Genomic DNA, 12,259 nt, shown 5'->3' on the forward strand with positions numbered 1-12,259 from the left:
AATATATTCCTCACTTAGTGGGGATGGGATTTATTATTTATTCTAATTCAAACTCTGAAGCCTTACTATTAGTGTCATCCATCTTGACCACTAATAACTCTTTCCCATCATTTGGAAAAGTGACTGCGTGTTTGTGCTCCCTCAGTGGCCCACATGACATTGAGTTCTAGCTTGTGGTGATTTTCTTAACACCCCCACACCCACACAAACCACAAGCATCGTTGTATCTTATCTCAGGACGTGTTAACCTGTGCCATCCAGTGTGGCAGCAAATTTCTTTGCCGATTTGGCAGCTTTTAGTGTAACTGAACAATAGGGAGAATAGATTAGAGCAGGGGTTCCCAAACTTTACTTATGAGCATGGATTACTAAACTTTACTTAAACAATGTGTCTTTAAGACATCATGTTATTCAATGTGGCCTGTTTAGGCTCTAACTTGTTCCCTACACAATGTGCTGTCATTAGGAACATCACTTATTTAATGAAGAGAATGGCACTGATCACAGGATTGAAATAGTTTTTTTAATTTACAGATACAAAAAGGGATTATTCCAAAAACAATGAATTCACTTTTCATGAGTTTATATAAACAGACAACTCATCAGGACAGAGATACTGAGGACATGCGGCCTGTGTAATACAGTACATATGGACAATACTTTCTATATTGGGCCTGAAGGGCCTGTTGTTCAGGAGCAGCAGCTACATTTGTCGGAGGTTTTCCCTTTACACACACAGCCATTGGCGCAGTTCGTGCATCCTGCAGGACAGCAAGAGCAGCAACCTGAGAGAGGAGAGGGCAAAGGCAGAAATCAGGAACAATTAATGAGTTCAGTGAAACAGCCCCAGACCCTCCCATTGCAGCACTCAGCTCCTCCCTAATAAACTAATCTCTGCCATATCTCCAAGTAACCCGTCTGAAGATGCCCCGCCTCAGAAGCCCTGCCTGTCAGTCTGTCAGCTGCTGCATTGGGGGTAAGATTCGGGAGCTTGTGATCTCATCAATCTGTCCCACCCACTGTTCAGAGATCAGCTCTTCAGGGAAGAACTTCCCGCCAGCTAGTTTCACATGTGGATGTTTCAGGGGCTGGGATTCCATTGCTGTGAGCTCGATTAAACGCTGCTGTTCCCCTGTTCAGGATGCGCCCTCATTTCCTCCTCTGTGAAACACCTTGAGATGTGTTTCTACATTAAGAGATGCTGCATAAATGCAAGCTGCGGTTACTGCTGTAAATCCTGGGTAAAAAATAGCATCCACAGCAATGTAGCAGCAGTGGACTAAGCTTTTTTAGGTGACGAACTTCTGTCCTATCTGATAAGCGAAATGGTGACTTTAATGATTAATTTAGTTCAATAGGTGGCGATACTGAGCATCTCAGTTACAGTCCCACCAATTGGAGCAGCCTGAAGATCGGAGCACCAACCCACCGGACTCACTCCATCTGGTCAGTGAGCATTCCCCAGCAGATTATCACAGATTATGGTCCCGACATTAGGGTCTTTGCTCAGCGGGTGCCGTTTATTTGAATTTCCTGGGCTGATTTAAGTATTAGGTGTTGCGATTGGAGGCAAGGTCTGAATCCTGGAAATAGGGTAAATCTGGTACGATAGCAAAATACTGCAGATGTTGGAAGTCCGAAATAACAACAGAAAATGCTGGAAAAACTCAGCAGGTCAGGCAACATCCGTGGAGAGAAATTTGAGTTGACGTTTCGGGTTTGACGTTTCGGTTTTGAAGAAGGGTCAAACCCGAAACGTCAACTCAAATTTCTCTCCACGGATGTTGCCTGACCTGCTGAGTTTTTCCAGCATTTTCTGTTGTTATTAGGGTAAATCTGGTTCGGGTTTAGGGGCAGGATTAGGATTAGGGTTGATTATTTTGGGTTGGTGTATTTTAGGGTTAGGTTCAGAGTCTTGCTGGTTAGACTTGGGATTAGGGTCAGAGTTAGGGTTAGGTTTAAGTTAAGTCCCGACACTGGTTCCAAACAGACTGGAGTGAAAGCCCGGGGACCTTGTACTTTTCTATTCTGGTCCTCTCTCAGTTCTGCCCAGAACTATCCGTCACAGAAATACAATGTGAGGAGCTGTAAACAGTCCCACAGTTACTCACTTTTCTGGCAGCGTCCAGCTTTGCTGGTGGGACATCGGCAGTCGGAGCACCTGCAGGTTTGTTCACAGGAGCAGGATCCTGAAAACAGGAAAAACAAAGACATTTGAGTTAAGGTTCAAACCCGGAGAAATGCCCCGGTGTGGAGGAGCCCCGGCTCTTTGTCCCATTCTGTTCTGCAGTTACTTTAATAAAGAGCCTGCCCTCCAATCCTGCTCCACCTCAGTGAGACTGAGCCGGGACACTGTGCTGAAAGGACTGCACTAGTCGCCACTCACCATCCAGGCAGACACAGGGCTTCGAGTCAGACATTTCACTAACAACTTCTTCAGCTTCCAGCCCTCACCCAATCAGCGCTTCTCGATCTGGTGCCCTTTGCTGAATCGGAGCCGAGTTTTATGGGGTTGTGATCGGTGGGGAACCGGCTGCAAAACCGGGGAAGGGGCGGGTCGGTCCGGGCAGAATGCACCCGGGACACCGAACTGAGTCAGCGGCTGAAGGTTTGAATTGCACCCGTCTCCTTCACTCACAACACGGCCCCAAAAGATTTCTCAATAACAGCAATTTCCCAACATTTCCCGTGGAATCGCCGGGTGTCTGAGCGTCTGCAACACGTTTCACACCCACGGTCTGGGGGAGGCCAGGACTGCACGTTCTGTTTGAAGTTTATTGACCGATTTCACTCTAGATATTTGTTTGTTTCTGTGTTGTAGATTGCTCTCCGAAGTGTAGGATCCGTTCCTCCCCCCAACGGTAAAAATTGGACTATGAAATATAAAAACCCAGAACTGCAGAGCCAGCAAAATGGGCTCGGCAATAAAGTGTTGATGCGCTATCAATCACTCAAAAGACTGAGGTTAAGCGAGTAACTAACAGGCTTTTATTAACAAGAGAATGAAGGTGTGCCTCGAGTGGTCGACCAGTCCAGAATACAGAGGGACTGTGGAGCAGTCACCTTTATACCTGGACTCGTGGGAGGAGTCAGCCGAGGCATGTACAGACATCTACACAGTGGAATACAAACAGTGGTTTACCACATTCACCCCTTGTTTAAAAATGAGTCCGGCAGGGTGAAGTGTATTAAAAGTTTGTGTATTGGAGTCTCTCCGGAGGTCTTGTCTGCCGCTGTGATCGACGTGGCGACGGCAGGGGTAGTGAAACTTCCGGCGTCGAGTCCCGCGTAGGCTGGGGCACTGGTGTGTAGTCCTCATGGGTGTCGAGCGGGTCGCGGGGCCCAGGCGTGCCGTCTGCTGGGGTTGGATATTGGATCGTGGGGGGGGTGGTAGTGGGTAGTGGGTTACTGGGGCCCCCGAGGGTGCGAGGTCTCGTATGGAGACTGTGTCCTCCCGCCCATCCGGGTACGCAATGTAAGCGTACTGGGGGTTGGCGTGGAGGAGGTCGACCCTCTCGACCAGGGGGTCTGTTTCATGGGTCCTCACGTGTCTTCTCAGTAGGACCAGCCCTGGGGACGTCAGCCATGGCGGTAGCAATGTCCCCGATGTGGACTTCCTTGGGAAGACAAACATTTTCTCATGAGGGGTGGCGTTAGTGGCAGTGCAGAGCAGTGACCAAATAGAGTGGAGCGCATCGGGGAGCACATCCTGCCAGCGGGAGGTCGGAAGGCCCCTAGACTTTAAGGCTAGCAGGGCGGCCTTCCAAACTGTTGCATTCTCTCTTTCCACCTGTCCGTTCCCCCGGGGGTTGTAACTGGTGGTCCTGCTTGTGGCAATACCCCTAGCGAGCAGGTACTGGCGGAGTTCGTCGCTCATAAACGATGAGCCCCGGTCGCTATGGATATAGCTGGGGAAACCGAACAGGGTGAAGAGGTCGTTCAGACATTTAATGATCGTGGCACTGGTCATGTCCGGGCAGGGGATGGCGAACGGGAAACGGGAGTACTCATCAATAATGTTGAAGAAGTACACATTACGGTCAGAGGAGGGGAGAGGCCCTTTAAAATCAACGCTCAGGCGCTCGAAGGGGCGAGTGGCTTTTATCAGGTGAGCCCTGTCTGGTCTATAAAAGTGCGGTTTGCACTCAGCGCAGACTTGGCAGTTCCTGGTCATGGTCCTGACCTCCTCAATGGAGTAAGGCAGGTTGCAGGCCTTGATGAAGTGGAAGAACCTGGTGACCCCCGGGTGGCAGAGGTCATTGTGGAAGGCCCGCAGTCTATCGATCTGCGCGCTGGCGCAGGTGCCATGCGATAGAGCATCCGGGGGTTCATTGAGCTTCCCGGGCCGGTACAAGATCTCGTAATTGTAGGTGGAAAGTTCGATTCTCCACCTCAAGATCTTGTCGTTTTTGATTTTGCCCCTCTGCTTGTTGTTAAACATAAAAGCAACTGAACGCTGGTCAGTGAACAGGGTAAATCGTTTTCCGGCCAGGTAGTGCCTCCAATGATGCACAGCCTCCACAATGGCCTGGCCCTCCTTCTCAACAGTGGAGTGTCTGGTCTCCAGGCCCTGGAGGGTTCGTGAAAAGAAGGCCACGGGTCTCCCCGCCTGATTAAGGGTAGCGGCCAGGGCAAAGTCGGACGCATCGCTTTCCACCTGGAAGGGGATGGATTCGTCCACTGCGTGCATGGTGGCTTTGGCAATGTCTTCCTTGATACGGTGGAAGGCTAAGCAGGCCTCTGCCGTCAAGGGAAAAGAGGTGGACTTGATCAGCGGACGGGCCTTGTCCGCATAGTAGGTGACCCACTGGGCGTAATAGGAGAAAAACCCTAGGCACCTCTTCAGGGCCTTGAGGCAGTGGGGCAGTGGGAGTTCAATAAGGGGACGCATCCGGTCGGGGTCGGGACCGATGACTCCGTGTTCCACAACACAGCCAAGGATGGCGAGGCGGGTTGTGCAGAATATGCACTTCTCCTTGTTATACGTCAGGTTCAGGAGTTGGGCGGTGCAGAGGAATTTTTCGAGGTTTGCATCATGGTCCTGCAAGTCATGGCCGCAGATGGTCACATTGTCCAGATATGGGAAAGTGGCCTGCAACACATTTTGATCGACCATCCGGTCCATCTCCCTTTGGAAGACGGAGACCCCGTTGGTGACGCCAAAGGGAACCCTAAGGAAGTGATAGAGGTGGCCGTTTGCCTCAAAGGCAGTATACTGGCGGTCCTCAGGGCGGATAGGGAGCTGGTGGTACGCTGATTTCAGGTCAATGGTCGAGAAGATGCGGTACTGCGCGATCTGGTTGACCATATCAGCTATGCGGGGGAGTGGGTAAGCGTCCAGCAGGGTGTAGCGATTTATTGTCTGGCTGTAGTCGATGACCAGGCGCTGCTTCTCGCCGGTCTTAACGACCACAACCTGGGCTCGCCAGGGGCTGGTGCTGCCCTCAATAATCCCCTCCTTCAGGAGACGCTCCACTTCGGTTTTAATGAAAACCCTGTCCCCGGCACTGTATCGCCTGCTCTTTGTGGCGATGGGCTTACAGTCGGGGGTGAGGTTAGCAAACAGTGGTGGGGGGGTGACTCTGAGTGTGGAGAGGTTGCACCTGGTGCGCGGCGGCCAATTTGGAAGCTGCTGGCTGCGGACTGTGAGTGGGGGGAGGGGTCCACCGTACGCCATCGTAACACTTTTAAGGTGGCACTGAAAATCTAACCCCAGTAGAACGGCAGTGCAGAGGTGGGGCAGGACCAGAAGTTTAAAATTATCGTACACAGTCCCATCTACTAAGAGTGTCACCACTCAGTAGCCGCGAATGTCCGCCGACTGGGACTCGGAGGCCATAGAAATCCGCTGGTGCACAGGCAGGATTGGGAGAGAGCAACGCCGCACCGTGTCGGGGTGGATGAAGCTCTCCGTGCTCCCAGAGTCAAAAAGGCAGATTGTTTCGTGACCATTTACCTTAATGTCCATTGTGGACCGGGCCAGTTGGTGCGGTCTCGCTTGGTCCAGCGTAAAGGAGGCCAGCGTAGGGGTCGGTGTGTCATTGCGGGTATCAGATGAGGCGGCGTTGGTGGCCTGCTGCATCCCGGCTGGCGTCCAAGATGGCGGCATCCATGATCCCCATGTGGCTGGAGGCGTCCAAAATGGCTGCTGTTCCGGTGGTTCGCACATGGCTGGGGAGGCCCAAGATGGCGGCCGGCACGGCCCACACGCGGCGCTGCTGGGGTTCAGGGTGGCTTTGGCCCTACAGACGCTGGCGTAGTGTCCCTTCTTCCCGCAGCCCGAGCAGATCGCATTTTTTGCCGGGCAGCGCGCTCTGGGGTGTTTGGCCTGGCCACAGAAGTAGCATTTCTGGCCTTGGGACACTGCTGCAGTAGTTGGGCCATTGCTGGGATGTGGCTGGGGTGGCACGGCGCTATGAGACGGTCCTACCGTGTCCCAGGCTGTCATTCCCCGCGGCGTCCACAGTCCAGAGGAGTAGGCATCCATGCCCCGGTAGGCTGCATCCAATGATAGTGCGAGTTCAGAGGCCTTGTTGAGGTCGAGGTCACTCTGCTCCAACAGTCGCTGTCAGGTGTAATTGGACCTGTGGCCCGCTACAAAAGCGTCCCGGATAAGTTCCTCTGTGTACACGGCGGCCTTTACATCCTTACAACCACAGGCCCGGCCAAGCACAGACAGTGCCTGAAGGTATTCCTCGGTCGATTCCCCAGGTTGTTGTTTACGACTCCCCAGGAGGTGCCTGGCGTACACCTCGTTCACTGGGCGCGTGTACTGGTCCTTGAGGAGCTTGATAGCAGCCGTGTACGAGGTTGCGTCCTGGATGACCGAGTATGCTCGGTGGTTCACTTTGGAGGTCAGGACATCCAGTTTGTCCTCATCCGATTTGACCGTTGCAGCGGAGGCGATCAGGAATTTTTCAAAGCACCTGAGCCAGTGAGCAAACTTGGTGGATGCATCCGCCTCCCGATGGTCTAAGTCTAGGCATGCTGGTGTGAGGATCTTCTCCATTATAAAAAATCTTGTTAATAAAATTGATGCGCTATCAATCACTCAAAAGACTGAGGTTAAGCGAGTAACTAACAGGCTTTTATTAACAAGAGAATGAAGGTGTGCCTCGAGTGGTCGACCAGTCCAGAATACAGAGGGACTGTGGAGCAGTCACCTTTATACCTGGACTCGTGGGAGGAGTCAGCCGAGGCATGTACAGACATGTACACAGTGGAATACAAACACTGGTTTACCACAAGTGTTAATTCAAACATTGCAGCCGAAACTACGACTGGATCACAGACAATCTAAAATACGAATGCTTCTGAACAAGAACATTCGCATATTCATTTACCTTAAGGGTTACATTGTCCACCTTAGACCATGGCCCCCGAATAACTAGTTTCAGTGCAGGCCTAGATAATGGGCCGGGCCTCGAACCTTTTGAATACGAATGCTAACAGAAACCAACAGCCTCGCATATGCACTCACTTTGGGAGGGTTGCATTGTCAGAAAGATATCACAAATCAATGGATAATGCACACATTTTGAAACGAATCATATACTCAGAAGGGGGCCAGGAAATACTGCAAGTTGGTTTTGGTTTAAAGTAAGATCACTTCAAAGACAGTGGTGTGGGAAGCCGACGATAGAACAGCGAACAGAAAGATTCAGGCCGACAATCAACTCCAAGAGACAGCCGATCGAGAGTGGTGATTGTATGTTTCAACCAAATCATAGAGGGGGCTTTTATGATTGAGTCTAAGTAAGTTTGTGAGTTTCAGTCAGATCACAATAAGGGTTTTGTGATTGAGCCTGGGTAACTTTATATGTAACAGTCAAATCGCAGACGGGTTTAACTGTGTCATAGGGGTTTGTATTTTGGGGTTGTTAGCCTGATATAAATTGTAGGGATTTATACTAGGGAAGTAATTGTGTGTGTGTTCAATAAATGAACGAATTAAAGGTTGAGCCAAAACCCTGTGCCATGTGTATTTTGTTCTTATAAATCCTGACGTCCAAGAACTGTGTGCAACGGGGGTCCAGTATGGGAGAAAATCCCTTACACAAGTCATCCTCAGCTCCGTGTGTTCCAGAGAGACTTTCCACTTGCCTTGATAACTACAACAAAAGTTTGTATTGGCAGTGTCTTCAACATCGGAAAAGGTCCTGAGGTTAACAAAAGAATGGACACCCAGAGAAGGAAGGAGGTGTGTGGAGGGTGAACAAAAGGGACTTAAAGGAGGCGGGAGAGGTTTAGGAAGGGAATTGCAGAGCATGTGACCTAGCCTGCTGAAAGCACAGCCACCAATTGGTGAAGGATGGGACATGGAGATGCACAAGAGTCTAGAGTCAGAAGAACAAAGTTTTGTTTTGGAGGGGGTGGGTTGGTGGTGTTACAGGACTCGAGCAGATTGCAGAGATAGGGAAGCGTGAGGCCATGAAGGGATTTAAACATGAGGATGAGAATGACCGTGAGCCAATCCATGAGTGATCAGGAGCAGGAACTGGTGCAGGATAGGATACAGACAGCAGAGGTTTGGAAGAGTTGACATTTACAGATGCACTCACTGAATGGCAGACCAGCTGTTAGAGATTTGGGATTGTGGAGTCTCGAGGCGACAAAGGCTTGGACGAGGGTTTCAGCAGAATTTTGGGATGAGGTAGGGCTGTAAGCAGGTGATGTTATGGAGGGGGTGCGGTTCGAGGCCTGATGGCAGAAGGCGCCGTCCGAGGCCTGAGGGCAGAGGGCAGGGGGCGCGGTCCGAGGTCTGAGGGCAGGGGGCGCTGTCCGAGGACTAAGCCTCATAGTGGGAATTCGTGGCCTGGGCATTGAGGATTGGAGGGCTAAGGGGAGGATCGAAGGGTAGGGGGCGCGGTCCGAGGCCTGACGGCAGAGGGTGAGGTCCGAGGACTGAGGGCAGGGGGCACGGTCCGAGGACTAAGCCTCATAGTGGGAATTCGTGGCCTGGGCATCGGGGATTGGAGGGCTAAGGGGAGGATCGAAGGGTAGGGGGCGCGGTCCTAGGCCTGAGGGTAGGGGGCGTGGTCCGAGGCCTGACGGCAGGGGGCACAGCCTGATGGCAGGGTGGAAAATCAGAGGCCTCGTGGTGGGGAGGGGGGGGGGTGTCTCCGATCGCGGGGGGTGGGTGAAACAGGGACCCTGGATCCGGGAGGTAGGTGTACAGGCACTTAACTCCTGCATCCAGCAGTCTTTGTCTAAGTTTAGCGGGTGGGATTCACGAGGCGTGCAAAACCCGACCAGCTAAAGTTAAATTCAAAATGGAGGTTAAAGATGTTTCCAGTCCCATTATATTATTTATAAATACACGACCTGCCTCCTGGCAGCAGGTTGATCGCCCGCCGCCGTTAAAACGTGAAGTAGGGGTGGGTTGGAGGCGGGTTCTGGTGCGGATTCAGATTTATAAGACTTTAACTTCCCCCATGCCCACTCACCCCACCCATTTTTTTTAGTTTAATATTCCCCCCATAGTTAGAGTCAGAGTTGGCCCCGACACTGGAACCACAATGTGAGGATCTTTAAACAAGTAGCAAAGTGTTATGGGGTTGTGATCGGTGGGGAATCGGCTGCAAAACCGGGGAAGGGGCGGGTCGGTCCGGGCAGAATGCACCCGGGCCACCGAAGTGAGTCAGCGGCTGAAGGTTTGAATTGCACCCGTCTCCTTCACTCACAACACGGCCCCAAAAGATTTCTCAATAACAGCAATTTAGATCGGGTCATTTCTAATTCTAAATATTTACAGAGTGACTAAAAACAAACTCCAGTGTAGTTCAGTCTTTAAACAGCCAGGAAGTGCACACGGTTCAAAGGTCACCTGTGTTCCTGGCTCCTCACATTGACCAGACAACTGGGCAATTCTCACCTCTCCAGACACTGTGGCTTTGAATCGTGCTGCACTAAAAGCACTTTATCAATGGAATCTCTCGTAGATATTCGGGCAAGTGGGAAACTCTCTGGGACACAGGATCTGGGCGAGCAATCAGAAACACACAAACTAAAAAATATCATGGGGGAGATTTTCACCGAATACTTTAGGTGCTAAAGAGGTAAAGAAAGGGTTAAACCGGGGTCTTAATCTGAAACGATAGCAAAATACTGCAGATGCTGGAAATCCGAAATAACAACAGAAAATGCTGGAAAAACTCAGCAGGCCAGGCAACATCCGTGGAGAGAAATTAGAGTCGACGTTTTGGGTCTAACCCTTTTTCAAAACTAGGCTTCGCAAAAGTGAACATTGTCCTATAAGGGTCTATTGGCAGAAAAGGCCTTAATTTTAAAGACTGTTTTAAAAGAAGCCCAGGAAAAGGGGCATAGAAAATGGCCGCCAGACCCCGTGACCAGCTTTTTGGGACATTTTAAAATGGTTCCTGCAGTCCACAGACAGCTTTTGTGGATTCGGCCCACAGTAAGTTCTGGAATGCAATTTCGGAGAATGCGAAACCAGACAGAACCCCATACATATGGATTGGATGCAGATCCAATCAGATCGGCCTGTAGATAAAGGCCATCAAAATGTTTACCCAGACAAAGGGAAACAGCTTCAAGTTCAAAGGGGGACATCAAGACCCATTAAAGACAATACAAGGTCATTCCAGACCAGAGATGGCAGTTACCGGCCATCCCAAAAGTACTTTTAACACAATGACTACCCCTCTGTGCTACAAGCCCGCCAAAAGTTAAACAAAGACTAACCTTGATATGGCGGGAGATAAGGGCCTCGATGAGAAGTATAATTGGAGACCTGGGGTAGCTATCAGGAGTTCAGAGAATCGGAAGACGTTTGAGTTCAGAGGTTCGAGCTGAGACGATTGAGGAGAGGATCGGGTTCAGATGACCGAGGATCGAGGTTCGAGTTCGGAGAGAGAGGTTCGAGAGGGAAGATCGAGTCAGCGCCCAGACCCAGGGTAGCTACCGGGAGATTATCGACAAACCCCGGGCCATTGACAAGATGAAAAGACGGCGACCCTCCAAGAAGAGACCTTATGAAAATGGTCAAACAGTTGGGCTCTCTCCACGCCGACGTCCAGGCCTGCTAACATCCAGCCTGTCCGTGTCCATTACCTCGAGGGAGAAAAGAGTGTGTCGCAGCCCGCTGCATTCCGCTGACCACGTGGAGACAGGACGCCTGAGAGGACCAAAATGCAGACTTCAAAAACCTCTATTTTCTAACTGGGACTGATGAGCATGTTTCTGGCCCCTCATAATCTAATCTAGCTAGGTTTAGGGGGTGGGCATTTTAGGGGATAATAAACAATGAGTTGTTGTCCCTCGATGTTCCGTGTGTTTCCCTATTTCATGATGAACCTTGTAAAGTATAATATGCCTGTGGATATATTGATTAGTACTGTATTATGATTTTGTTTTTCCCTCCCATGTACCTTATTTTGGCTTACATTCAATTTTTTCCTTTATGCAATAAAATTTCACTTCGTTTCATTAAATTTGGTCTACAGAGTATTCTCTGCATTGTAGTTCCTGCCTCAAAGTCCAGTGTACAGAACCTAAGGGGTGAGTGGGTCGAACCACTCAGTAAATTACTGCGCAAAAGAGAGAGAGGTCTTACCAGAGAGAGAGAGACCCAAGAAAACCCCTTACAAAACTGGAAAGGAAGTGAAATAGATCGAAAACACCAGTTTAGCCCATGTTTAGTGCAAGACACCAACTTGGTAAAGGAGTTGAAGCCGGCGCGAGGAACGGCCGCCTGAAGGATCGTTAAACAGCTGATTGGCACTTAAAAAGCCAATAAGTGCTCATTAAAAAGGCTGCACTAGCACTTCAACTAACAGCCTCTCCTAACAGCGACCAGCTGTTTGCGATTAACCACTGCATTGGATTTCAAGCATGACTTAAAGGGATACTCACCACTTAAAGGGATACTCAACATTTCATAACCATTGCTCTTTTTATTGAACCAAATTAACTGTAAATTAACTGAAAATTAACAGAACTTTAAATAAAACATCAAATTAAATTATAATTACATTGCCCAGGGTGATGATGCACTCCAGTCCCCGCGGTGCCCACTGGTCTCGGAAGGCCTCAAGCGTGCCGGCGGACACCGCGTGCTCCATCTCCAGGGCCACCTGGGCGCAAACATAGCTACGGAAGAGAGGCAGGCAATTGGGCCGAATGACCCTCTCGACCGCCCGCTGCCTGGAGCTGTTTATGGCTTTCGCCAGGCCCAGGAGCAGTCCTACGAGGAGGTCCTCCGATCTGCCCGCTCCCCTCCGCACCGGGCTGCTGGAGC

The 12,259-nt window shown here is 50.6% G+C and overlaps 1 protein-coding gene across 1 annotated transcript; it reads right to left on the reverse strand.

Annotated features, from left to right (window-relative positions):
* Window positions 1-504: 504 nt before the first annotated feature.
* On the reverse strand, window positions 505-2,811 carry LOC147116349 (metallothionein). The gene is made up of 3 exons (XM_085991205.1): window positions 2,387-2,811; window positions 2,112-2,189; window positions 505-785 (listed from the first exon to the last, which is right to left on the reverse strand). Exons 1-3 carry the CDS (start codon window positions 2,418-2,420, stop codon window positions 691-693), a joined length of 207 nt encoding a protein of 68 aa, XP_085847331.1. The 5' UTR covers window positions 2,421-2,811; the 3' UTR covers window positions 505-690.
* Window positions 2,812-12,259: the final 9,448 nt, after the last annotated feature.

The sequence above is a fragment of the Somniosus microcephalus genome, chromosome 6 (assembly GCF_052327205.1).
Source record: "Somniosus microcephalus isolate GS21.2 chromosome 6, FLI_Smic_1.0, whole genome shotgun sequence".
NCBI classification, from domain to species: domain Eukaryota; kingdom Metazoa; phylum Chordata; class Chondrichthyes; order Squaliformes; family Somniosidae; genus Somniosus; species Somniosus microcephalus.

What these genes read in the sequence shown, in the direction of transcription:
- LOC147116349 (XM_085991205.1), bottom strand. Translation starts at nt 2,420, where the DNA reads ATGTCTGACTCGAAGCCCTGTGTCTGCCTGGATG. An exon ending in GCCCTGTGTCTGCCTGGATG is followed by an intron (nt 2,190 to 2,386) that starts GTGAGTGGCGAC and finishes TCCTGTTTTCAG; the next exon opens with GATCCTGCTCCTGTGAACAA. An exon ending in AGCTGGACGCTGCCAGAAAA is followed by an intron (nt 786 to 2,111) that starts GTGAGTAACTGT and finishes CTCCTCTCTCAG; the next exon opens with GTTGCTGCTCTTGCTGTCCT.